At 40.8% G+C, this 26,032-nt stretch overlaps 2 protein-coding genes across 3 annotated transcripts in view; both read right to left on the bottom strand.

The window, feature by feature from the left end:
* Positions 1-174, bottom strand: part of SLC38A8 (solute carrier family 38 member 8) — a 17,945-nt gene extending 17,771 nt beyond the window's left edge. Inside the window, exon 1 of the mRNA XM_042438525.1 lies at positions 30-174. Coding sequence (XP_042294459.1) covers positions 30-66 — 37 coding nt within the window. The 5' untranslated portion in view covers positions 67-174. The remainder of the gene's footprint in view (positions 1-29) is intronic.
* A 2,656-nt stretch (positions 175-2,830) lies between these two features.
* On the bottom strand, positions 2,831-25,750 carry MBTPS1 (membrane bound transcription factor peptidase, site 1). 2 transcript variants are annotated; one of them, XM_042438175.1, is made up of 23 exons: positions 25,616-25,750; positions 23,900-24,444; positions 23,209-23,466; positions 22,260-22,463; positions 21,428-21,538; positions 20,231-20,340; positions 19,726-19,842; positions 18,788-18,855; positions 18,119-18,221; positions 17,397-17,548; positions 15,984-16,145; positions 15,635-15,779; positions 14,612-14,800; positions 14,291-14,463; positions 12,793-12,908; positions 11,802-11,958; positions 11,037-11,161; positions 10,061-10,138; positions 7,183-7,323; positions 6,302-6,433; positions 5,520-5,646; positions 4,483-4,613; positions 2,831-3,668 (listed from the first exon to the last, which is right to left on the bottom strand). In XM_042438175.1, the coding sequence occupies exons 2-23, from the start codon at positions 24,084-24,086 to the stop codon at positions 3,475-3,477; spliced, it is 3,180 nt and encodes a 1,059-aa protein (XP_042294109.1). In that variant the 5' UTR covers positions 24,087-24,444; positions 25,616-25,750; the 3' UTR covers positions 2,831-3,474. The 2 variants fall into 2 exon arrangements, with proteins under 2 accessions (XP_042294109.1, XP_042294108.1); XM_042438174.1 differs by having other exon boundaries at positions 25,600-25,733.
* Between the last annotated feature and the right edge of the window lie 282 nt (positions 25,751-26,032).

Here is a 26,032-nt window from a genome sequence, read left to right as displayed (position 1 = left end):
TAACTGGCATTCTTGGCTCAGATACTTACTGTCAGGATTGTGAACTAGCTCCAGAAATATGGTCATGTTTCTTTCCAAAATATGTCGTATGCCACCCTGAAATGTAAAATTAATAGATGGTTTGTTTTGGGAAAAGCAAGAGCAGTGACCAAAAGACCGACTAAAGGTATCATATTAAAGAATTGTGTACTTACCCTTAGATGAGCATTCCTCTTGATATTTGTTTTTAACCCTAAGAAAAATGTGTTTGGTAAGTAATGTGGTTCAAGAGAAAACTTCCACAGGTGTACCAAATTTCTATCAGCTACATCTGGGGAAAACATTTCCCCTCCTGCACAGCTTTTAAAGGTACACCATCTTTTTCATTGGGAGACTTTGTAGTTATCGCCATCCTGGATGTTTAGAAATACAGGTATTCTTCATTTAAATAAATAGATGCAATCTTGGGCATTGCTTCTTTAAATTGCTTTTTAAATTTGGTGCCCGAGGCAGAAATAGCATGGAAAGAATAGGGATATATTCCTTAACCACAAAAGGAAGAAGAGTTTAACATGTTTCTTATTAAAACTATCAATACATATACCACAATATAACCAAGTCGCATAACCCTTGCATGAGCCAGTATGGCATAGTGGTTTGAGTGTTGGACTAAGACTTTGGGGACCAGGGTTTGATTCCCACTTGACCATGAAAGTCACACTCTCTTAGCCTCAGAGAAAGGCAAGGATGACTCCTCTCCGAACAAATTTGGCCAAGAAAACCCCATTACATGTTCGCCTTAAGTGTCAGCATAAGTCAGCAATGATTTGAAGGCACACAACAGCAAACAACAGCGAAAGGAAAGGTCCTCCCTGGATACATTTTTGGGAGAAGCCTCCCTTTGCCACCTAGAAGGTGCAAAATATCTTTGGTTTACTTACTTCAGGTGACTTTGGGCAAGTCACATACTCTCAGCCTCAGGGGAAGGTAAGTCAGAAATGACTTGAAGGCACACAGCAAAAGACAGCTGGAATTATCCATCAGACAGTTGTAACGCTGTAGTTCAAAGGCAAGGACAAGAGGTCTAGTATTTCCCCCAAACAAACTACAAATCCCAGGATCCCACAAAACAGAATGGTATCGAAATCTGAAAGGGTATCTCCGCCATACAGTTAAAGCAATTTGACCCCACTTTAATGTGGCTCCAGACTGTAGGATTCTGGATTATCTCCTTTAGATCTAGTTACTCCAAGACAGTCTCTTGGAAATACAACAAAGTACTCTGGTTATCAAAAGTACTCTGGTTATCTTTGAAACTGTCATTCAGGGGAGTGCACTAACCTTTTAGCAGAGAATGTTAACTATCACACTAACAACCACAGGGTTTTGTTTGTAATGGAGCCATGACAAAGTGGTATGAAACGGATATAACTGTGTGGTGCAGAAGCACCTTCTGTGCACATGTTTTACACCGGCATATGGCAAAGTAATTTGAAATATTCCAAAATCCGAAATTGTGCACATGGATGGCCAAGACACTTTGCTTCCTGATGGTTCAGTGTACACAAACTTTTGTTTCTTGCAGAAGATTATTAAAAATATTGTTTATATAATGACCTTCAAGTAGGCTGAAACTAAGTGTCCCTTCCCCTTTCTGGCTGGCCTTGTGTGTCTTAACAGTGTGCCAAGCAGAAATTTGGCACCTAACGTTTTTTCCCAGGACACAGAGGCAGCATTGGAAAGGCTTTGGCTGATGAATTCCTGAGTCTCTCAAGCATCTGATTTGAGACACAGCAACCATGCCAAGAAACCGGCAACAACAAAGTGGCTGGCCTCAGGTAAAAAGGAAAAGGTGGAAAGTTCCAGTGTTTGGCAACCTTTGCTTCTTGCAAACCACCCTTGCGAATCAGATTAGGCTAAGAAGCTATGGCTTTACCCAAGGCCACTGCGATCTCCCCAGCCAAAGGGAAGGTTTCAACCCAAACATCTAGAGATGTCGCAGAGACTTTTTCTTTATGAGTCTCAGACCAGAATCCTATTAGTTCTTTAAGACATGTCTACATTCCCCCCATAGAAGCGGTTGGACATTTTGGTTCCAGAAACCCCAATCTTATTTGGAGTTTGGCCCACTCCGTAATGAAGAATTTGTGACTGTTTGGCTTAGATAGTAGTTGCATAAATAGAGCCAGTGAGATGTATAAAAGCAGGTGTGCTGCAGATAAATTTTTATCTTTCTCTCTCATGATAGTAGAACCTGGGGTCATCCAATGAATCTGAATGCTGGGAGATAACCACCTTTTCATACAATGCATAGTTAAAACCACAGAGTTTGTTACTGCAAGATGTAGTCGGTGGCTCTAAGAGGGCATTAAAGAAATTCATGGAAGTTCAAGGTATCCATTCAAGGAAAGTCAAGCCAACAGGCATAGTTGGCGCACGTGTGTGTGTGTGTGTGTGTAATGAAAGCTATGTACCTCATCCCACTCCACAATGTACTTTAAACATACTTTTCAAAGTACCACATATACTCGACTGTATGTCAACCTCATGTATAAGTTGAGGACAAATTTGGGGGCCAAAATTATGGATTTTGATAAGACTTGTGGATAAGTCGATGATAAAACTTAGGGGCATGTAACAAAGGATGTAAAGGATGTCTTTGTACAGAAACGTCTTATTCAAATCCTTAGCCTAATTCCACTCAGCACTCCTTCGAGGGGAAGCACCAAAGAGGTGCCACCACTGCCATTTTCTGGTTCAAGCGTTCAAAAAGGCCAGAAGCAGCACCGAGGCAGAAATAGTAGAGTGGGTTGGTGCTTCTTTGAGGTGCCCACCCAGCCAAAAACCCTATGATGCATTTTTATTTCAGCTTCAATATAGGTAACATATTTATTGAAAATTTTTCTCCACCAATAATGGTGAAATCATGCTGAAAAATTACAAAAAACATCATGGTAAGTTGTTTTATAAAAATAAATGGAAGGATTACACCAACATGATTTGTTTCCGGATCCCTCAAAGTGCCAGGTTCTCTCTTTCATCCTTACGGGAGGATGGTGTAAGTTCTGTCTCTCTTTGCAACGCGTAGCCTTAGAAAACTGCATTCCATTCAGAAAAATGGTTCTGCGATCAGAGAGCCGAAGGCCTTGAAGAGCATCTTCTCTCAGTCCCTCCTAAAATAAATATAGAAAATAGCCCCTAATGAAAGGTTTTGGTCAGTTTAAAAGAAAAAGGAGCTGCATTTCCTCCCTTTCTGGAAGGAGGAGCAACCAGTCAGTTTTTAAATAGTGCTTGAGCCTTTGGTAAGTTCAGCTACTGGGGGGGAAATAGTCTTTATGTCGAGATGATCCACTGAGTACTTGTTTGTCAGAAACCAAAGACAACATGAAGAAACCATGTGCAGCGGCCGCCAAATGCCAGCCACAATCAGTCTTCATTAGTAGTGAATACAGTTCCATGAAGCAGCTGAGAAGAAGTCATCTTTGGCAACTGTGGTCAAACAGATGGTGTCTTTGGTGGGTGCCCCTGCTGGATAATCTGTGGCCGTTTGACTCGGGGTTTCCGTCTCTTTGGCCTGCTCTTCGCTTTGATCTGCACCACAAAAAATGCCAGAACCACCATGGCACCAAGGAATGCAAAGACTGGGATTGTCCCTCCCACATCCTGGTTGTAGCGTCCAGGCATTATCCCTGCATGGGAAAGGGGAGCAATAAATGTACACACGAGTTAAAAAGGCACATTTAACTACCCACTAACAAGATTAATAGACATAGAATCTACCATACAGTTAATGATTTTGGTTAATGATTTCTCTGCGATGGTCTTCAAAAGCACAGAAAGCCTGCCCTGGGTCTGGTTTCCAGTGCAGGGGAGTGCACCAATTTAAAAACTATATTAAGATGTCAACACCTGAGAGCACCGCAGTTCTTTTTAACAAAGCCACTCCAGGGGCCAAAATGAAGATGACAGGCAGCTATAGGTCAAGGGCTTCACTTTACAGCCCACTAAGCTGGGTTCTTGGATAAGTTTTCAGGCTCACTGGCTTCCCTTTCTGGCTGCTTTGCAATTGTATTCACTATCCCAGCATTTGTTTAACAAATGGGCAGCACCCTCTCCCACACATAGCAATTTTGTGATCGCACCCATAGCAGATTCTTGAAACATCAAATATGCCCCAAGGTTGGATATTTCTGAACTAAACCACGAAGAAAGGGGTTATGGGAAACCTTTGACATTCAGAACCATTTTTCAATTTATAAAAAGACAGAAACTGACAAAGGGAGGCCATTTACAAAATTAATCAGGTGTCTCTGTATCAATATAACATCCTCAAATGTATATTAAATAAGCATAAATAAGATGCAAACCAGATGACTGGCAAAAAGCCAGATACAGAACGTTCCAGAGGTCATTGAGCCTCTTCTATAGCTCTGTCTGCTTGTCCCTAATTTAGGGCAGACTACTGGACTCCAGGTGGAAGGGTTCCATCTTTCTGGTACCTACCTCCTGGAATATCCCACGCTCCGCTTTCTCCAGGTGACAAGGGCCTCACTTGCGGTCGACTCTGACGGAAACTTGGCAAAGCCACTTTATCCAGGTCAATTGATAATAATTTCTGATGTTTCCAAAGATTGCTGGAAGAAATGAAAGCATTCCAAACTATTTGTACATTGGGTGATTAGTCTAGATTGATCAGTATCAAAATACAACTGATGAGCTTTAAAAGATGCAGTAATAATATTGAAGATCACAAGGCTGAAAGGGTCTTGAACATGAGGAGGTCAGGTAGAGATTCAGCCTTTTCCCTGGTCAGAGTGGTAAGAGGAAACTGCAGAGAGCTCAGCTAAAGGAGCCCTTTATACCAACGGATCAGAGTAAAAACTCTTCAGCCATCATTAAAGCTTTGGATCAGGTTTATTTGCTGGTATGAGAGCACCAAAATATTTATTCATACTGGCAGCAGATCAACTAACTCTGCCCCCATCGTCACCTTGTTCCTCCTCAACTACAAAGTCTGTGGTGAGCACATGTATGCTCAAATATTGGGATTTCATTGTAAGCGTGCTATTCCCTGCACAGCATCGAAAATGTGGGTCTTGAAAACATTTGCTTTTAATATTTATCTCTACAACAGTTGGAGCCAGAAAATAAAACAGCAAGACTGAATCCTCAAGAGTCTTGTGGATGTAGAGAAGAATCCCCACAGGATGCTACCAAAAGAGCTTACAGCTTTTGAGTCTCCCTTTTATCCAGGGAAATTCAACTAATTGCTACTTTTCTAAGAAACTGTCTTTAAATTCCCAATATCTAATTAATTCCACATGAAAGCCAGACTCTACATAAGACACATTGCAAAAACACCATCAATTATTATTTGCCAGTACTCTTTATCCTTAGCTGTTCCCTAATTAATCCATGTGCACAGATGTACACGTAACATTATCATGTACAGTAACATGACTGTGTTACACAAGCAATTTAGGGCTCAAACTCCAAAGCAAAATCTTCCTGGGGTATTTTGCAAGATTAAAAATTACAACCTTGGTGCGGTTTCATTCAGAGGCTGTGGCTTTGCCCAGGACAAATGAGGACATGCTGGAAGAGAGCGGGGCTTGGGGTCGCGCAGGTGAGCTTCGAGTACCTTTGAATAGCGATGAAGATGGTTACCTGCAATTTCCCAACAAAAACAAGTAGAAAAAGAAAAATACCCAATTAAACCAAAGAGCACATCCCTACCTATCATTTGTGGTCCTGTCTAAGCAAAAACTGCAAAGGTTCTTGCCCCCTTCCCCCAAATTTTCACTGGATGATGGATCAATAATACATGCCATTCCAAAACCCCAAAAGAGAGTCACTATGGTAGAGTGGTCAACGTTGGACTAGGACTTTGGAGACCAGGGTTCAAATATCTCGGCCATGGAAACCCACCGAGTGACCATGGGCAGGTCATTCTCAGCCTCCAAGGAAGACAATGGCAAACTCCCTCTGCACAAATTTTGCCAAGAAAACCCTAAGATAGGTTCATCTTAGGGTCACCATAAAACAACTTGAGGATACCCAACAACAACTTCAAAATCTAATGACTTCCAAGAAAGCAGCCAATCTGAAATGATAGGACAGGAGATAGTGGGAGAAAGCATGGCAGACCTCAAGATCCTAACCGGCTGCACCCAAGTATACCATCACTTATCCTTCCTTCTCCCATCTACCTTTATCCAACTATCACCCAGCTGAAAAGAGAGAGAGAGAGAAAAGAGGTAGTCAATTCATACCCATCATCCAGCTACCCATGGCATCAATAATTAAATTTAATCAAACTCACCTTCCATTCGCTCCGGAAGAGTATAGCCTGCGCCTGTTGGAGGCCGTTGTCTGTTTTCTGAATGGCTGAGGCTTGGCGGCATCACTCCGTAAGATGTGTATTGAAGAAGAGAATCAAGCAGCCAAAAGCAATCTGGGATTTAAGAATATTTTTAAAACAATATGAGTGTGTTCATAGTTCTCCCAAGCTATTTAAGTCAGTAAATAAATAAATAAATAAATAAAATATTTAACAGGTCGAGATTTTCAGGCCTCCATCTCTTGGAAATCTGAGTCGGTAGCATTATTCTTTTCAAACAGTTCAAAGACATTTTCTTACAATTCCCAGCCAGCATGGCTGTTTGGTGGGAATAGGAATTAATCTTCATAATCCTAATGTCACTGAAATACTCACCTTTGATTTTTTTGTACAGAGGTCAGACACATTTTTAGGATTTATAAATCATATATGTGAGGAATTTTAAACACAGCTAAGCTCACTGGTGTCATGGCAGGAGGCAACATTTCCAGTCTGTACCATGAAAGCCAGTCTGATGCAATATTCAAAGCTATCCTATTTGACTGCTGTTAAAACAAAACCCACAACCCTACGCTGAACTGAGGCAAAAGACTAATTGTTTCATTTCACACGCGCATAATGTTAGTTATGAATTAAAAGTTTGTTAAAACATGTTGCCCTGCTCCTCTTTTTTGTGGTGTAGAAAATCCCAAGTTCTAGCATTATTGCTTCTATACAACAACAACAACAACAACAACAATATTTATTTATATCCTGCCTCTTCCTTTTTGGGGATCAAGGTGGGTAACAACAGACTTCCCCCCCCCCATGTCTACATTAACATCTGCAAGTAATGGGATTTTGCTTAGCACACTTTTACGCACCTTTTTGCCTGTGGCTGTCATCCAAACAGTTCGAATCGCCATACAAAACTATTCTGCCTCCACCTTCCGAAGGAACTTGGAAAAGGCCCAAAATGGGGACATTTTCTATGATTGCCGTCTCCTGCTTTAAAACTTCTAGGCCTAGAAGACAAGAAGAGGAGGAAATAGGTCCAACAGCAACATGCCTATGATCTTACACAATGAAGAACTGCAGAATTATTAACCTTCTCTTGGCCTTGCATGCTCCCCACTCCTCTCTTTGTGGCCCTTCTGCATGGCCACAGAGAGGATTTTAAAGCATTTGCTTCCACTTCCCTTTAAAACCAGCTTCTTGTGCCTAAACTGGGGGTTGTGATTTAAAAAGAACCAATATTTTTTTTAGAAAACAGCCAGCTCTATGGGTTATGAAGCTGGTTTGCTGAAACCAACTTCAGTTAAAGGAGAGGAAAGGTGCTGAAATAATGACAAAGTTTAAAGACAACCAAAAAAGGCTTTGAAAATTCTCCTCCCAAATGTGAGAAAGAAGAAATAGGGGGAAAGAGGCCATGCTTGTTCATTTTCTACTACACCAGTGGTTCCCAAACTTTGACCCTCCAGATGTTTTGGACTTCAGCTTCCAGAATTCCTGACTACTGGCCAGGCTGGTTAGGTCTTCTGTGAGATGAAGTCCAAAACACTTGGGATAGCAAGGTTTGGGCATTGCTGTACTAAACCATGGTTCAGAGCAGATGTTTCCAACCCTGGGTCTCCAAAGGTTGTTGGAGAGTCAACTTAGGTGGTTAGGGCTTCTGCGAATAGTCATTTACCAAGAGCATATGAGGACTCAAATTTGGAAACTGCTGGTTAGTAATGGCAAGAAGCAGCACCTAAGTCAGCGGTCTCAAAGGACTGCCAGTGGGCTCTCTTCTGGGATATGGGTCTCAGCAAATGTTTCATGATGCTCCCTTCTACCCCCACATCAGCCATGTCATTGTTGAAGTTCTACCAGTGCATAATATGTGTGTGTGTGTGTATAAAAGAAACACAACACAAGCATGTTGTATTTCTTAAATATTCTGAAACAAAACTTTGTAAATCATAGATTAGTGTTTAAATAAGCCTCAACAGGACCGGAAGACTGAATGCAATAGCACCGAATTGCTAGTGTTCATCCTTTCCCTTCAGTAGAAGATAAGGTCAAACAATAGGTTAGAAAGGAGGACATGTGTATTTTTCCATTAGTGAGTACTTTTCATCACAACCACAACTTTCTGATTTATCAACCGTTAAATTAATGGTTCGACATAAATGAAAGAACAGAAGGCTAATTTTAGGGAAATATTAAAAAGGCCAAATTTACACACATTGCCCTTTTATCGTTGCCTATTAAGAAAATTCTTTCAAAGGTGAAGTTTCAAAGTTGCATGTCAAAAGATCCACAAATATGTCTTGGAAATGGGGACAAGACTTAATTATCAAAAAAAACCAACTGTCTTTTTTTCTTTTATGGCCTGGGGATGAGAAGAAAATTTATTCTGTTCACGTTTTAATCTGAGTACACTTAATTTGCACTTCTTGAGCTACGGCATGAACCAAAATGCTATCTTTTACTATTTGCATGTCTCTGAATTTCATTTCATAGTTCTCCAATTAAAAATGCAGACAAGCACAAGCATATCAGAGAAAACTAAGTGCAAAAATGCATCAAGGGAAATGGCTTGGGAACATTGGGCCAAACTGCATACAAAATACATATTCTGGGGGAACCGTTTTTACGTGTACAGTTTTTCAAGTAGATTTCATTTAGATGTTCACAAACTGATGCACCAAATGAATGGAATAAACATAAGGGTTTGGCAATATGTGACCTCCCCAGTTCTCTCTCTTTTTTTAGCCAGAAAAGGGGATGAACTTACCTCACCTTAGAAAACCCAAGGTCTACTAATTCATTAAGTCTCTTTGTATTGTTCAACTTAGAGAAAAAGCACTTTTAAGAGGAAAAAATGGATTGCTCAAGACTGTTTTTATCTGTATCTGGCTTTTCTGGCAATTCATGTTGCCGTGAAACGTCTCAATGGCACAAAACTAAACCATTCCCAAGCCTGCTGGAGTTGTCCACTCCTGGTTTAATTTAAAGGGAAAACAGTTTCAAATTGAAACTGACAGGTTGTTCCAATTTTGGACTCCACCTCCCAGAATCCCACAGCCATGGCCATGCTGCGGGCGGGAGGGTCCTGGGAACTGAAGTATAAAAAATGAATTTGGTATGTTCTGTGCCACGTCACATTACAAGTTGCTTGTTAAACTCCTGTGTTTGCAAAGCAGCCATCTGATGTGGGATTGAAGTAAGTAAGATGCTCCAAGGAGTGACTGTTGTGGGCCCCACCATCAAGGCTAAGATAGCCAGAACAGACATAGAAAGAGGGTGTTAAAGTCTGTCCCTTTGTTCTGGACAGAACTGTACATGTGGATGACAACCACAGCTGCATTTGTGAACAGCAGCTACAGAAATTAATGCCCCAGAATGGGCATAGCTAACTAATGCAAACGAATACAGCCATATGGGCCTGTGACATGCATCATTGTGTAGTGGTCCACTTGAACACTGGAACATCTTGCTTTGCCACAGAAACCCAGTGGGTGACCATGGGCAAGTCACACTCTCAGCCCCACACACACTAAAACAAATCCTGCCAAGAAAACCCTGTGATAGGGTTGCCTTAGGGTTGCCATAAGTCTGAAATGACTTGAGGAAATACAACAACAACAATAACAACAACTGTGTGGGCCTGAAACCCACCCAAATTTCAAATGTCTATGTTCTCCTGCAGCAGTCAGTGGCAAATCGACAACTATAGCCATCCCTAGAGGAATAGAATAAGAAATGCAGACTCTCTACCTTGATCCTTAAAAGTCTGTGCGATTACAATGCCATCTTCTGGAAACTTTGCAATACTACATCCCGAAGCATAGTTCACTGCAAATAAAGAGAGAAGTTTACATATTATGGAGAAAGCAGCAGTCACAGAATTGATAGTACAATATTATTATTATCATTATCATTATCATTATTATACCTAAAACTTTTCAAAGGTGGCTGAGAAAGTGGCACCTTTGTTTTCTGATGGTTCAAACGAACACATTGTTCATTGCACACAATTATTAAAAATATTGTATAAAATTACCTTCAGGCAATGTGTGTAAGGTTTATATGAAACATAAATTATTTGGGTCCCATCTCCAAGATATCTCATTATATATATCCACATTATGTACATATATGCAAATACAATATTCCAAAATCCCCCCCAAAAATCCTAAATCAAAGATACTTCTGCTCCCAAGCAATGTGGATAAGGGAGACTCAACCTGTAGTGTGATAGCAACACTAAAGTGTCCTTTTGTTCCTGCAGAGATTATGATGCCCAATTATGGCTGGCAGTCCACCAAAGCGCACACCCAAAAAGGCCTTTTAACAAGTATAAAGTAAGTTTTTGGGTGCCAATTGGGGTTGTTTTTCACCCAGAAGCCACAGAGAAATTGTGCAAATGTGCTAAAAAACCATTCATCCCACATAGAAAGCCTCTCACATCCAGCACTTCCAAATGCCTCTATTTTTGTCAGAGACCTTCTCAACGTGGTGACAGAAAATGACGTGATGTAGACGTTTTTGGGCACACGTTGGACACAGCCTATCGGGGGAGAGACTTGAAGGGGAAAACTTGCCACTGTGCTGTTGCCCACCTCTGCTGTAGAATCAGTTTATATGGGAAAGCACTCAATTTCCCATCTGCAGTGTGATGAAGAGATATAGCTCAAGAACAATTCCTAATCAGCTGCTGTTGTAACATACTGATGAACCCTGTTTTACTTACTTTCATGACTTGCCATGGTAAAATCTCCTTCATAAAGCCCATCGCTGAAGGCCATGCCCCAGACAGAGAGAAGATCATTTAAAGCTGGAATGTTGGCTCCTCCAGTATCAGGCATCCACCATTGCCTAAAAAAGCAGTAACACAGCAGCACTTACTACAGCCCTGAAAATGTTAATGGTAAACAAGACTCACCCCACTACCTAATATCCACCCAAGACAGCAACTACCAGGACATCACATTCATGTTTGAAGGAATTCTATGCACACCTTCCACTGGATGAATGACTGCCTAACTCCTCTTGGCACTTTTGAAAATCCCAGTTTACTGTATATACTTGTGTGTGAGTCAACCTAATGTATAAATCAAGGGCAGGTTTGGAGGCAAAAATTATAGATTTAGGATGTGACCCATGCTGTGGATAAGTCAAGGGTGGTGCAGTGGCTTGAATGTTGAACTAGGACTCTGGAGATCAGGGTTCGAATCCCCTCTCCAGTTTTCACAAATTCTAGAATTACAAAGTAATTAATATGCTTGGTTTAAAAAAAATAATAACCCTGCTGCCTGGAGACATTTAGTTCTAGTCACAGTGCTTTTTAAATTGATTAATCAAACCAATTAATGGTGCGTTACTTCTCAGAAGTGTAGATAGCTCTATGGGGATTTACATCTTCAACACTCCTTCTTGATTCACTAATCCAAAAATTGCCAGAAGATAAATTGCTTTCAAAATGCAAATGGTTTGCACGGCATCCCAAACCCCATACCTTGTGTTTTCATCGTAAAACTTGACTTTCCTCATCACTGAGGTGTTGTACCAGTCACTGAAAACTATGAGAGACAATCCATTGTCCACATCCCTCCGCAGCTTAGTGATTTCTTCTGGAAAATACTCTTCCTCACTGTCCACCATTAACAGGGTGCCTATACAAATAAGAGAAGGCATTCAGAATCCTCATGTATTAGCCAATATTGCTTCGCCCCTCAGCTGTTTCCACAAAGAACCAGATATTTCAAGCATGTGAGAAAGCGAGGTGGGACAATCCTTGGAACCCTTTCGGTTTCAGCCAGAAGAAATGGGGTGACTCCCATCCTGCTCGTTCTCTGTTGTAGTGTCTGGTTCTCTCCTCACCAGACCCAAAGAATGCCTTCTCCTTCCTCTGCCCTTTATATGCACCTGCCAAACTGGTCTTGGCTGATGAGGAGGCACCCTTCTGGCTCAAGGGAACCATCAGCTTCTATTTAGCCTTCCAATCATTTTCTGCCACACATGCCATGAATCTTATTCCAGTATATGGTGACTCTGGCAACTCCCCGCACAAAACCAGTGAACATAGGAAGTTGCCTTACAACACGTCAGGCTGTTGGGCAACTAGGCCAATACTGTGACAGCACCTCCCTCCATGATTTGGGACAGGACTATTTCTTAGTCCTATGAGGAGATCTCTGGTATTCAATGGTAGACTCTCCTCCAAGTACCAACCAAGCTTGGCTCTACTTAGCTTCTGAAATCAGATACGACTATGTTCAGAGTGATGCAGAGGTGCTTTAGTATTTTTTTTTTTAGTACAAGTTGCTCAAACCCTGGTCTCATCAGCCACACCTTGCAATGAGGTATTGATTCATGCAGGTTGATTCAAACAAAATCATAACTTATTTTACATTTCAGAAGTCCTCTAAAAGCTTTTACAGTCCAAAACAATGAATATGAATATTGAGCTGAATGAAGACAAGGCAAGCAAGTTCACAATGACTTACCATACTGACTAGCATCAAAACAGGTAAATGGTGAACCAAGAACTTCAACGAAATAGCCCATGCTCCTCAGATGTTGGTACATGTCCCTGAAGTTGGTGTGGATGTGATCACCATTCCTAAGAAGATAAACAAACTGAAATATATAATCCATTTTCCCACCAGATTGTTTTCTATTTCCATACCAAATATGCCCTGTGAACTACTTTGGACAAGTACTACAGGTTATTCAAAAACTCGACATGCTCCAAAATTCAAACTTTTTTCATGGGTGGTTGATACCTTTGCTTTCTGATGGTTCAGTGTATACAAATTATGTTTCATGCTTAAAATTACTGAAAATATTATATAAAGTTGCCTGCAGGCTATGTGTATAAGGTATATAGAAATATAAATGAATTTCATATTTAGACGTTGGATCCTATCTTCAAGATATCTCACTATGTATATGCAAATATTCCAAAATCCGAAACACTCCTGGTCCCAAGCATTTCGGATAAGGGTATTCAACATGAATCACTCATATGTTATGTGTACCCACTGACCTCTGAAGGAAAAGAGATTCAATTGTTCTGTCTATGTACAAGTGTTTGTTTCTCACGCAATATCACCTCAGTGTTTTCCCTGGCTCCACAACAGTGTGCCGTTGCCAAAAATAAGAGGAGGCAGTGCCTACTCAACTCATTGCTTGTGACACTGTGGAGGAAACTAAATATCAGCTGAGTGTTCCCTATTATTAATTGTTACTAATAACAGTTTGCCACCCCGGAGCAGGGTTTCTGCAGAGATGTGTAGGTCAGATTTGCAAATCAAACAGATGCTTACCTCCCATGACCAGTTACAAAACAAAGCATGTTAAATGCTTGATACAGAGGTGAGGAAAATCATGAGCTATGAAGACATTTTCTACCACTTGATGGAACACCTCTGCAGAAATGTGATCAAGATATCATCTAGTTGGAGCAAGTTAACAGCAGTAGCGGCATCAGGGACAAGATGTAAGACTGGAAAGTCCAGATTCTAATCTTCTAAAACATGTGTATGTTGCAAGCCAAATTCCTCCTCTCTTAGCATCTTCCCCACTCCCACCTACAATACATAGGATTAATAATACTGATATACCATGTCAGGCACTGGTAAAGACTAATAAAAGAATCTATGTAAAGTGTTTTCAGCACCTGCAACAAACTTTAAAAATAGGTATCTGTGGGTTTGAAAGCAGGGCATGGCTCCGGACATATTTATTCCTTTTCATTTATGAATTTAAATACCAATAATAAGTTAATAATGCATACTTATTTTACATCTTTGCTAGTTTGAAATACTACTGTTTATGAACAAACCAGATGATTGTGAGCATTAGCTTCAGTTTATAATTTCCTGTCAACTGTAGAACATCAGGCTCTATTCCACACTATATTGAGAAAAGAACCATACTTTCTATTTTGTTGAGTTTATTACACATCATTCATTGCTATTCATTCCATGGAAATAAACACACCAATCTAAGGGGTCGTTCTTCATCCTTAAATTATCCCTTGGAAAATATCCCGGTGGGTAGCGGAGATTGTGATATTGATCCCACAGGACTCGCTTACTGCGAGGGGGTGTCGGGATAACTTTCACTTTGATTGGGAGTTTCACGGTTGAGGTCTGTTCCGCACCAGCTTTTGACTGAAAGAAGAAGAAACAAAAGACACCTAAGTCTAATGGAATTCTTTCCCCAAACAGAACCCACTTAACCCTAGGCTCTGCTGACCCTAAAAATACCACCAACCAAAGGTCTTTTTGAGCAGCACGGGGGGAAAAGAGGCAAACTCACCTCATTTTCTGCAGGAGAAGAGATGGTGATCATGACATGTCCTTGAGCAATGCCTTCCCAAGAAGCTGCTTTCTTTGCAACTGAGATAGAAATTGCAAGGTATCCTGACCAGGGCCACAGGACAGGGGAGTAGGAAAAAGCCACCTCGATGTAATCTCCATTCTGTGGCAAATAGGGTTGCCATTCAGGCTGCAGAGCACAAAACAGAAAGCAAATTAGTTTTTAAAAACCTGATGGGCAAATATTAAATAAGTAATAATAAATAATAAAAATGGGAGCAGGGATGGGAGTGGGGAACTGCTGGAAATTACAGTTGCAGCGCAAATCAGCCTTTTGTGCATACTGCCTGAAGCAGACATAATATTCAGTCCCTGCAGACTACGGTTTAAAATGTATGCTTTCTCTGCGTCCCCAAGGACTTTTTCACATTTACAGTGGAAACCTGCTGGGAAAATCACAGCCTTGAATAGGTTCCAAGAGGAGGCAAGTGGGAGAATGGTGGGTTTTTTTAATGTCTTGTGGAAACCCACTTCTTTTCTCACAAAGTATTGTCTTTTAATTGTCCCCAGTCATGGCACAGTTGATCTTTTTTTCTTTCTTCCTTTTGCTAGTGCATAAGAGTGGCATCACTTGATTTTCTCTTTTAAGGGTCAATTAACAAGTTAGGTGTGTTATGGCTAGGCTTTGGATAGACTTTGCCTAGAGACAGAAATCCTGTCTGCCATAGCACACTGTATTTAATGGGACTTGAGCATCCACGGATTTTGGTATCCACAGGGGGGTCCTGGAATCAAACCCCTGAAGATACCAAGGGCCCATTGTATTTTAACATACGTCGACACTTTTCATCATAATGAAAAGAGACTATAACAGAACTTGGCACAAGCAGATCTTTTTTTTCCCTTGGGGATAAAAGACTGGCACACATATCCCATCTTTTTTAATATATATATTGAGTTAATGTATTTGGCATTAGAAAACACAGTAGCTACACTTCAGTTGAGTAAATCTTTCAAATCCTACCTTGTCTACGATTCTCCCAGTGACTCCCATTCCATTAAGGATAGTAACGTTCACAATTGTTGGCATGCCTCCATAGTAAATAGGTTGGGAGCAATATGGCCACATGTAAGGGCACTCTGTCAAGTCGATGTAGCTTGGACTGAGACTAAACAATCAGGAAAAACACAAACATGCACGTATTAAAGGGTTAGGACAGCTAAAATGTGCATGAAAGAATGCTGTTTTGGCTCCCCTAAAACCCTGTGCTTTTAAGACTGGAAATAAGCTTGAAAACACACTGAGCAGAGTCAAAGATACTCTTAATCTTTTGGGTCATTACTTTCCTGGGAAGAACATGAATCCACCTTACCTGGCCTGTGGTTTATAACTGTTAAGAATCTGGTAGGCTCTGAGAAGGTCCAGTTTGCCATGTCCTTGCTCAAACATGTTAACTCCAGGAAGCCGGCGCGCTGAGGCTATCAGAGCTTGTTTCATGCTAGCTGGATTCACCATTTCACGCTTCTGAACTGTGCTAAAAATGAAAAACAGTTCTAATGTTATAATACTGAATGCGCACTATTCTGAACCAACAGTATTAAAATCAGAGGTGAATCATTGCCTTGTTTAAATAATTCATTTTATTTCTGAAAATGTATCCCTGATTGTAATTCCAGGTGTAACTCATAACAAGCATGTTTTGTTAGCACAGAAAGGGGATCCCTGAAGTTTTTCTCGCCATATTTACTAACCCACAAAGGATTCACTGATATGAACAGAGTACCATCTGTACTGACATATTTACACATGAAGTTGGGACATACGTTTTTAAACTAAATGCATAAATCCAACTGCTTGTCCTGAGTTGGCCCGGTGACTCCATTGTTGAATGGTAACCTTTATATTAATTCAAATGATTCAACAGTCTTACTAGTAACTGCATTTAAGTCATTAAGCAATTTCTCCCTAAGTCCGGACAATTTTGATCTTTAGCTGATGCTATGTATGTTTACTTAAATGAGTTTAAGTAATCCAACAGTAAGCCTTCCTGGATCGGAGGAACTGAACAACCAACATTCCATTGTATAACTGAGCATTTTCATACTGGTACATAAAGGTTTCTTTGAAACTGACAAAGCAATTGTAGAAGAGCTTTGCACGTGAAAACTATACTACAGGTAAGCCCTTAGCTTGAGTATGAGCAATGGGAGAGGGTACTATCAGTTCAAATCTCAAGCTCTCTGTGGCATGAACCTCAGCTCCCCACTCCCAGCATTATATAGATGACACTGATCTTCCATACAAGGTTGCTTTGAAGATTACCATGACAATATGTGTGAAATACTTTAAGCTCTGCCCCCCATAGAAAATTACAGTCCCAAAATTTTGGGGTGTATGGATTGGAAGTTACAGAGGGCAGCAAAATGGGTGAATTGAGGGAATACATATGGCTTGTCAAGGTCTGGTGGAAGAGAAAATTGTCCCCTGTACCCACAGAGGCTGCACATCCCTTTAAAATTTTAACATTTGCTGCTTCCAGAACAGTTCAGAGTACAAATGATCTTTCCTTTGCTAATGGGAGGCTTACAGATAATAAACCAGGGGTAGGGAAGATATGGCACTCTGAATGTTATTGGACACCAACTCCTACCATCTGATCACTGGTCCTGCTGGCAAGGGTTGATAAGCGTTGGAAGCCACAAACATTTGGCAAGCCTTGTATTTCACGGTCTTATCATAAATCAGTGTATCATGAGATAATCAATCATTCCCATTGATCGCTTACCTCACCAGCAGTGTGACTGCACCTGCCACCACAGGGGAGGCCACGCTGGTCCCAGAGAGCGAGCGGCACCCTCCCTTCATGCCAGAACCTCTCACTCCAGAGCCATAGGTCACGATGTCAGGCTTGACTCTTCCATAACCTCCGGGCAGTTCCTTAAGGAAGAAACCAAGAGTAAGTTTCATTGCATTTGTATCAACCTGTATCCATCATTTCACATCAATTTTGCAAATTCTGAGAAGTTGCCTGAAATTTCCTCATGGATCTCAAAATACAAGCCAGACTGCTAGAAGTCAGTCTGGCCCCTAAAAGCTCCCTTATCCTAGCATCAGGGGAATAATAGGTTACCAGCCCTTCTCACACTAGGATCTAAATTACCAGCCATGTGCAATTTGTTACCATTAGTACATTATCATCATCACTATCAATAGTAATTTTATTCATGCACAGGTACTGACAACATTGCAGTGAGGAAGACAAGTATGTAACTCGTTTTAACAGAATACAACATAAAATTTACATTTATTTTTTTAAAAAAAGACAGACCTCAACTTTTGGTCACATTCTAGTGAGACCAAGTAGTAATTGCATAGATCATTAAGATATTTATTGTGCTTTGAAGTGATGACAACTGCCATTTTACAAAAACAAACACATTCTTGGTTAGTAGTATTAATGTGTTGCCCTTCCAATGCATTTGCATGACTTGGTGTAAAGATGCTTACCCAAGTGGTCATTCCCCTTGATGAAAACCGAGCAATGTTATCTTCAAAGTCAATGCCGCCTACTCCAATCACATCCATTTGGTCAGCAGGGTTATTGAGCGTGCTGAAATGAGTATTTATATTTATTGTTTATTTCCCTATCACATTTCTATCCATCTTTCACTGAGGAGACTAGGATGGTATTCAAAATTCTCATCCTCACCACCCTGACCTTTTTCTTTAACTCTTAAAATTATTTTAAAATTATTATATTTTCTCATAAATTAAGTCTTAGAAAGGACTGTAGCATTCCTTCTCTTCTATGCTATGGGAAACAACGGGCCTTCAGTTAATTCTAACTAGGCCATTAACTCCAAAGGGGGATCAGCAACAATTACGTTTCCCTGTCAAAACATTGATTCATTTGGCAAATGCTTTTAGAAACCAATTATGTATGCTGTAGTTTAAGTCCTAAATTGAAGGGTCAATATTCCTGGAGTGAAATGGAGAACAGTTTACTTGGGGGAGGCAGGGAGGACCCTTGCTAAGATTATTCCTAGTTGAGAGAGAGAGAGAGAGAGAGAGAGAGAGAAGCCTCTTACATTATTTATGAAGAAGAAATGATTACTTAGCCACCAGAAGCTACTCCCTAGGAACACATCATTAGCCAAAGGTTACACAAGCACTTACCCATATAAAGGGCCATCATTTCCAATAGCAGAGACCATGATCACATTATTAGCCGTCAGCTCCCAAACCTAGAAAATTAAGAAGATCATCATGAATTGCATATCCTACCATTCTGGTTCATTGGATAACTTCTAGTTTTAGTATAAGAGGAAATCATATGAGAAGTCACACACATGAAAATACAAACTCAATTTCCCCCAAAAATGTTTCAACTAAAATAAAAATTATAGCTATAGATTGATAATCACATTTTTAATAAGAGTATTTCTCTTATTCACTTTCTCCACTGCTACCAGGGAAGTGATTTGGCCTTCCTCCTTGCTTTTTTGGCCACACAATGCGTTAGCCGATTCCCTTCCTCTCCCTGAAAATCTGCTCCAAGGAATTGGAGGACCATCTGGAACAACGTGGAATGCAGTTGCAGCTGGAGTTAGATTTTTGTGTCGCCACTTCAATGGCACAATTCTCCACCACCATTTCTGCCAGCCACTTCCAGTTCAACATAGGTCAGTGGTTCCCAAACTTTGTTCCTTCAGGTGTTTAGGACTTCAACTTCCAGAAGCCCTAGCCAGTTTGGCCAAAAATCAGGAATTCTGGAGCATGAAAGGTACTAATACCCCTACCATTTGTAGAAGGACAAATCAGAATCTAAATCATAATTCTCTGAATATGTAGATAGAGGCATTACAAGCTGAATATGTCAAGGGAAGTACATAAATTTACAAAAGCTTCAGAGAAAGAAGCTGAGTTAGTTACTGTCCTCACTAGTCCAATTATTTTGTTTCCACTGTACACAAACAAATGTCTGTGGGCAAAATTATCAGCACATCCAAAGCAGCATATGAGTGCAGCTAAAACCACCTTGCTTCGGTTCCAGCAACTGTTGTGCAGAGAGCTATGGCCTCTGAAAACTAATCTACCAACACAGTTCTATTCACCTTGTCAACGAAGGGATGATCCATGAAGTCGGGGCCTCCAATACTAAGGTTTAATACGTCTATTTTCTTTAAGATGGCATAGTTAAAGGCATCCAGAAACCAAGAAGTATATGAAACCTATACGAGGCAAAATCATGTTAATAGTAACTAATATTTAAATAGGAAAACATCTGAGAAGTCACACACATGAAAATACAACCTCAATTTCCCCCAAAAATGTTTCAACTAAAATAAAAATTATAGATATAGATTGATAACCACATTTTTAAAATCACATTTTTTACTTTCCAGAACACAGCTGGAGTTACGTTTTTGTGCCACTACTACTTCAAACCACACATTATAAAGAAGGATCCCATTTGAGAACTGCAAAGCAGACGGTTTTAAAATATTAATCTGAAAACCCCAGAATGAAGGACGCTCTAGAGATAACAAATCCAACTGTATGTATAACTGTGCCTCATATTCCAGAAGAAAAGTATTGAAAGCAACTTATACAACATACCTGGTTGTTGGTGAAGACTCGAAATATGTGCAGTTCTGAATCTGGTGCAAACCCTTGGCATTCTCTCATGCTTGCGATTACGCCGGCTACAAAAGTTCCATGACCCAGACCTGTTGAATATAAATAGTAGGTTACAATAAAACTTAACACTGTGGCTTGTAGGCAACTGCTAATGCCAACTAGAGCTGTACAGATATTTAATACAGTATAAAATGTTGCAAGGATGGTTTTAATATAAATTTTACCACATTCACCATAAAAATTTCTACAAGCCAGAACAGAGCTAATTAAATTATCAAGTCAAACTAAAGTATGAGGGTCCATCCTCAACCCACACACTCCAACCTCTTCCTTCTCTAATTTGTAGCAATCATTAAACTGTGAATTACACTAATTCTTTAAACAAAGAATATAGCATGGTTTCTAATCCTGTTGTAACCAGGTGTAACTCTAGTCCAGGTAAAACTCAGTTTTTATCATAATGAGAAATAATTATTCAGAACATGTACATTTATGTTTTTGGTTACAATTTGTTATCCTATTTTTCTCCTTTCAAATCCCATTTTACAAAATGTCTTTTCCCACAGTTTGCTAGCTTAATCTTTCAATCTGTATTTCCTCTAAAAAGAAACAAAAGGCTTCAGGGAAACACTTAGGACAGCATAAAACCTACTGAAAACAGAAAACAACATCTTAACCATATGTATATATGGTAGCTGTGTTTCTAAGCATCCATCTCTCTTTCATCTTGCTTCTTCCTTACTCTGTTGTCTCTTCCTTTTTAGATACAGAACAGGGAAGTATATCCCTCCAGATATTGGATTTCAACTCTTATCAACCCAGCTGACAAGGCAATGGCAAACCACCTCTGAACAAATCTTGCCAAGAAAACCCCAATTTTAGGGTTGCCCTAAGTCAGAAATGACTTGAAGGCACACAATACACATATGCATACCCATATATATGGACACAGACAACTGAGTTAGAAAATTTCCAAGTGAAGATACAAAACTCTAGGACTGAAACACACTCACTAGGCTGAAGAAACTTTTGAGTATTCAAGGCCTTGCAGGATTAGACTCAATTCCTAGAGGAACAGACACTTCAATTCTAGCTGCATCTATATGACACTATAGCACAAAACTGAGACTTCATTTTGAGTGAAACAAACCCTACTAACAAAATAATAATACTCACCATCATCCAAGGTTCTTTCATTTGTCCAGTTTGTTCTCTCTTTTACATTTTTGAAGTGAGGATGCTTTTCGCTCAGTCCAGTGTCAAAGACAGCCACTTTCACCCCAGCTCCTATAGGAACAGTTTTGTTTTTTTAAATGCATGTTAAATGGAAGAGACAGTTTCTTATAGTATTTTTACATATTTATTCTTTCATCCACAGTAAAGGAATCATGTTCTTCAAATGTTTTACTAACACATTTAAGTTTCCTAACAACCTGGCAAGTCCCATAAAACCTTTTTAATGTAAGCCTTACATTGTAAGTGAATGAGCTTACATCAGTTTCATCTGTGTTAATAGGTTCTAGTTTGAAGGATTTGCCCTAGTATTAATAGCAGGCAAATTATTAATACAGTATTAAATACAGCAGACAAATGTAATGACAACATTCCAGGAAGTGGAATGACTTTGATTTTACAATGTGTGAATTACACCTTAAATAATGAAAGCCACAAAAAAGTCCTATTTGCCTACCGTTTTTATCTGAATTATCATGGCTTTCATAATGACAATGACTATTACACTTGTTCCAAGTCTATGTGAGATAGATAGATAGATAGATAGATAGATAGATAGATAGATAGATAGATATAATAGACTTGGAACATATATATATGCCATCTTAAGGGATGTAGACCTTTGAAGGTTACTTCCAAGGCCCCACTGCAGCTTGTAAGAATACACATGGTAGTCATTCTTGAAACAAAATCATCATGTTGCAAAATATTTATTCCATCTCAGCCATATATTTTCTGTAAGTATGGATAACAATCTCCACAAACAAAAGAATACCTGTAAAACCCATTTGCCAGAGCACATCTGCTTGAAGTGTTTGAGCAACCTGCCGGGGTATAGCTCTCAGCAAACGCCTGCTTGAATGCCTGCCTGTCGCGTGCCAAAATCCAGAACCCAGCGACAAACTTGCCCTTCTCAGAGGCCGAGAGGACTGCCATTTCTGTGTCCATCTGGTATCATTGCAGGGAAACGCTGGGTCAGCTAGAGTTTGGAAAGTCATACAAATAGTTTTAAGCATTAATGAAATATTCTACTCACAAACTAAGCACTGTCTCATATGTGTCTGCATATATACACAACAAGACATAGGTACAATTATATATAAGTATATATAAATATACCAACTTAAAACATAAGCCAACATTCTGATACACTTAATTGTGACTAAGGTCCAAAACAGACTGCAGAAATAATCCAGTTTGAGACCGCTTTAACTGCCTTGACTCAATTCTAGGGAAATGTTGAGTTAAAGTACCTATTTGTACACATCAAGTCACGATCTAAAAGGACACTTTGGAAAACTGGTGCTGGCCTGTCCTTCCCTGATGCTAGTGGCTTCCATAAAAAAGCAGGAAAGTGAGGAGATGAGGAGAGATTCACACTCATGCCCACAATATGACCATGGCAGCTTAGGCAATGTGAGAGACGATGATCATAAATAGATTGTCATTCCTTTCTTTTCCCCTAGGAAGGTCCTAGGATGTGGGAAAGGCAATACACCAATGTTACACACCAGTTGCCTTCCACTGTTTCTTTAGTATGGTGAAAGCATAGCATTGCAGTGCATAATGGAAAGACAAAAGACTGAAACGTTCAGACCGAGATTATGTTTTAAATCAGAATTATCTGAAAGCAGCTATATAATAATATATACCAGAAAGGCTTCACTTACACAACTGTCGAACCCTCAGCAGGAGCAAGTCGCCGAAGGAACAGATGTACTTACTTTCAGAGTACTTGAGTGAGCGAAAGACTTTTCTTTGTGGGGTAACGCGCTTGATATTGGGATGGTCTTCCAGAGTCTGCACACCATCTTTCTGTTTCTCATTGATCTGGATCACCTCGAAATCACTGGGGTAGTCACTGGCTGGGTTATTACGGGGCACAATCCTCCAGTTCTCTATGTCACTGCTCTTCAGTGCCCTTGAAATGAATTTGCTTCTTGCTTGGGATGAAAAGTAGCCATTGAAAGCCACGATATATTCTGAAGGAGAAGACAGAAAATTTAGGGTCATGTAACAAAGGCTGTAAAGGATGAAGGAAAGGAATACAATGCCAAAGAATGTACAGAATTACAGGAAGCATAACAGTTTGTGCTCATTTTAAAAGCTGGATTGATGAGAGAACATAAGGAAGTCAGTGCTTCCAGGACAGATTATATATATATATATATATATATATATATATATGAGTTAAAGTATAATAAGTCAACTCAGGTTTTGGAGGTCACCTTTTTGACTAAAATTTCTAGACTAATACATGAGTTTATACAGCAATAGTTAAAAATACCTTGCATTCCTCCTATCCCTGGCTTCCAACCTTCCTACTGGTCTTTTTGTTTTGAAAGAGAATGGAATACTTTTACTACAGTCCAAGGATTGTAGTAAAACCGGTCGCAAGTAAGAAAGCGTCTTTACCGTGTTCGACTACAGTAGAAGAGAATTCTACTTTCAAGGTAAGGCGAGGGCATTCGGGACACAGGTGGCTTTCGTGAGAAGCATTCCCAGGTTTGGTGCTCAGGTATTCTTTGCCGCACAGTAAGATTGCAGCCAGAAACAACCAGATGTTTGCAAGCCTCATGGTCATGAAAGAATGTGATTTCATCCTCAAAATGCCATGGATTCAACTGATATGTTGCTTCTCCATGGATCAGGTCTCAATCTCTCTCTTTTTCTTTTCCTTTTCTTTTCCTTTTCTGTGTCTTTTTTAAGTGCTAAGTGGACAGTCTTAAGGGTTTGTCCAATGTGGGTAAAAGTCTCGTCTTCATTGTCTTTCCCGATGAAGCCCAGCAAACAGGCTCATTTCTTTCTCCGTTTCTTCTCCATCTTTGGTTAAAAGGTCCCCTCACTCCGGATTCAGCAGCTGAGTCCTGTGCTCCATTTTGGAGTAGATGGGAGTTAAGTCCACAACAGGATTAGGCAAGGACCATGTCGCTCCGGGGCTGCCGTTGTGCAACAAAAGTCTGTAAAAATATACACACACAAATTACACACATCAATTAGTTCTGCTTCAATATACACTTGTCCCTCCGCATTCGCCGGGGTTAAGAGCACAGGAACCTCTAGGTGCAACTCTATGGTCAACATCTGCATGACACTGACCAGAATTGCGTCAGAGGAGCTACAAATGCCTAGTGGAGTGTCCTCTCTAGGGATCCTTAGGTCTCCCAGTGCAATTCTATGGTCAACATCTGCCAGACATTGACCATAGAGTTGTGTCAGAGGAGCTACAAATGCCTAGTGGTGTCCTCTCTAGGAATCCTTAGGTCTTCCAGTGCAATTCTATGGTCCTCATCTGCCAGACATTGACCATAGAGTTGCGCCAGAAGAGCTACAAATGCCTAATAAAGTGTTCTCTCTAGGAACCTCTAGGTCCCCCTATGCAACTCTATGGCCAACGTCTGCCAGACATTGACCATAGAGTTGCTCAGGAGGAGCTGCAAAGGCCTAGCTGAGTGTCCTCTCTGGGAACCTCCAGGTCCTTCAGTGCAACTGTTTGGTTCAAGTTGACCATAGAGTTGCGCTGGAGGACCTAGATATTCCTAGAGAGGAGCGTGAATAATCAAACCCGCAATCGCGGCGGGAGGAGCGTAACAACAAGCCATAAAAGGGTTAATGAAACTGGGGCGCTGTGCTTTCTCTACCATTGGTGCCTATCCATGTCTCTCTGCAAAGCTTCCACTGGATCTTATGGGGCTTCTACAGGAGCAGCCAGGGCAACGAAGCCAGGACCCAAGGCCTTGGGCTCTGGCTTCGATTCCAAGTCCAAACGCACTGCAGAGATAATCCACTTTGAGACCGCTTTAGCTGCCCTTGGCGCAATCCGAGGGAATGCTGGGAACTGTAGTTTTGTGAAGCATTGAGCCTTCTCTGTCAGAAAGAGCTCTGGGGCCACAATAAACTACAGTTCCCAGCATTCCCTGGGGCACTTAAAGCGGTCTCAAAATGGATTATTCAGCAGTGTGTTTTGCACCTAATTTTCTCTGAGAGGGGCTCCTCTTCGCCCTCCTTGGGCTCCTTCCCAAAATGGCGGGACGTTTTAGAGCCCAACTGATGAGAAAACCGTCTCCGTGAGGAGAAAGAGCCCCCCAAAACACCCGAAATGGAGGAGGGCCCACCGGCCGTTAAAACCACCTCAGCCTCCTCAGCCTCCGGCCTCGAGTGGCCTCGCTTCCCCGTCCAACGCGAGCCCTCCGTCCGCTCCGGACCTGGCCTGGGCTGCTCGGGAGAAGCCGCTTGCCCTGGACCGCAAGAGAAGGCCGAGCCCGGTGCGTCATGGGCGTTGTAGTTCAAGAGCGCCTTCTTTTCCTATTCCTTTCCTAGAAAGCCCCCGCCGGAAGGACTACGTTTCCCAGGAAGCGCCGCGCCGCCAGACGTTCCTCGGCTCTTGTTTGTGTTCAGTCTTGAGGGACGGTGGCCGCGGGAGGTCAATATAAAGAACCTTCAGCGCTCTTTAATAGACTGGACTTCAGCTCCCAGAAGCCCAGCTTATTGGCCAACGTGGCAGAGGCTTCTGGGAGTTGAAGTCCAAAACCTCTTAAAGGGGGGACC

Source organism: Sceloporus undulatus, chromosome 8 (genome assembly GCF_019175285.1).
Source record: "Sceloporus undulatus isolate JIND9_A2432 ecotype Alabama chromosome 8, SceUnd_v1.1, whole genome shotgun sequence".
NCBI classification, from domain to species: Eukaryota; Metazoa; Chordata; class Lepidosauria; order Squamata; family Phrynosomatidae; genus Sceloporus; species Sceloporus undulatus.
The sequence above is the reverse complement of the archived record's forward strand: the minus strand, read 5'-3'. Positions and strand labels throughout refer to the sequence as shown.

Excerpts from the sequence above, each read along its gene's own strand:
- MBTPS1 (XM_042438175.1), bottom strand. The coding sequence starts at position 24,086 with ATGAAATCACATTCTTTCATGACCATGAGGCTTGCAAACATCTGGTTG. Across the intron at positions 7,324-10,060 it reads ACAGACTTTTAAGGATCAAG|GCCTAGAAGTTTTAAAGCAG; the intron begins GTAGAGAGTCTG and ends CTTGTCTTCTAG. Across the intron at positions 4,614-5,519 it reads CTGAATGAAACCGCACCAAG|CAATCTTTGGAAACATCAGA; the intron begins GTTGTAATTTTT and ends CATTTCTTCCAG.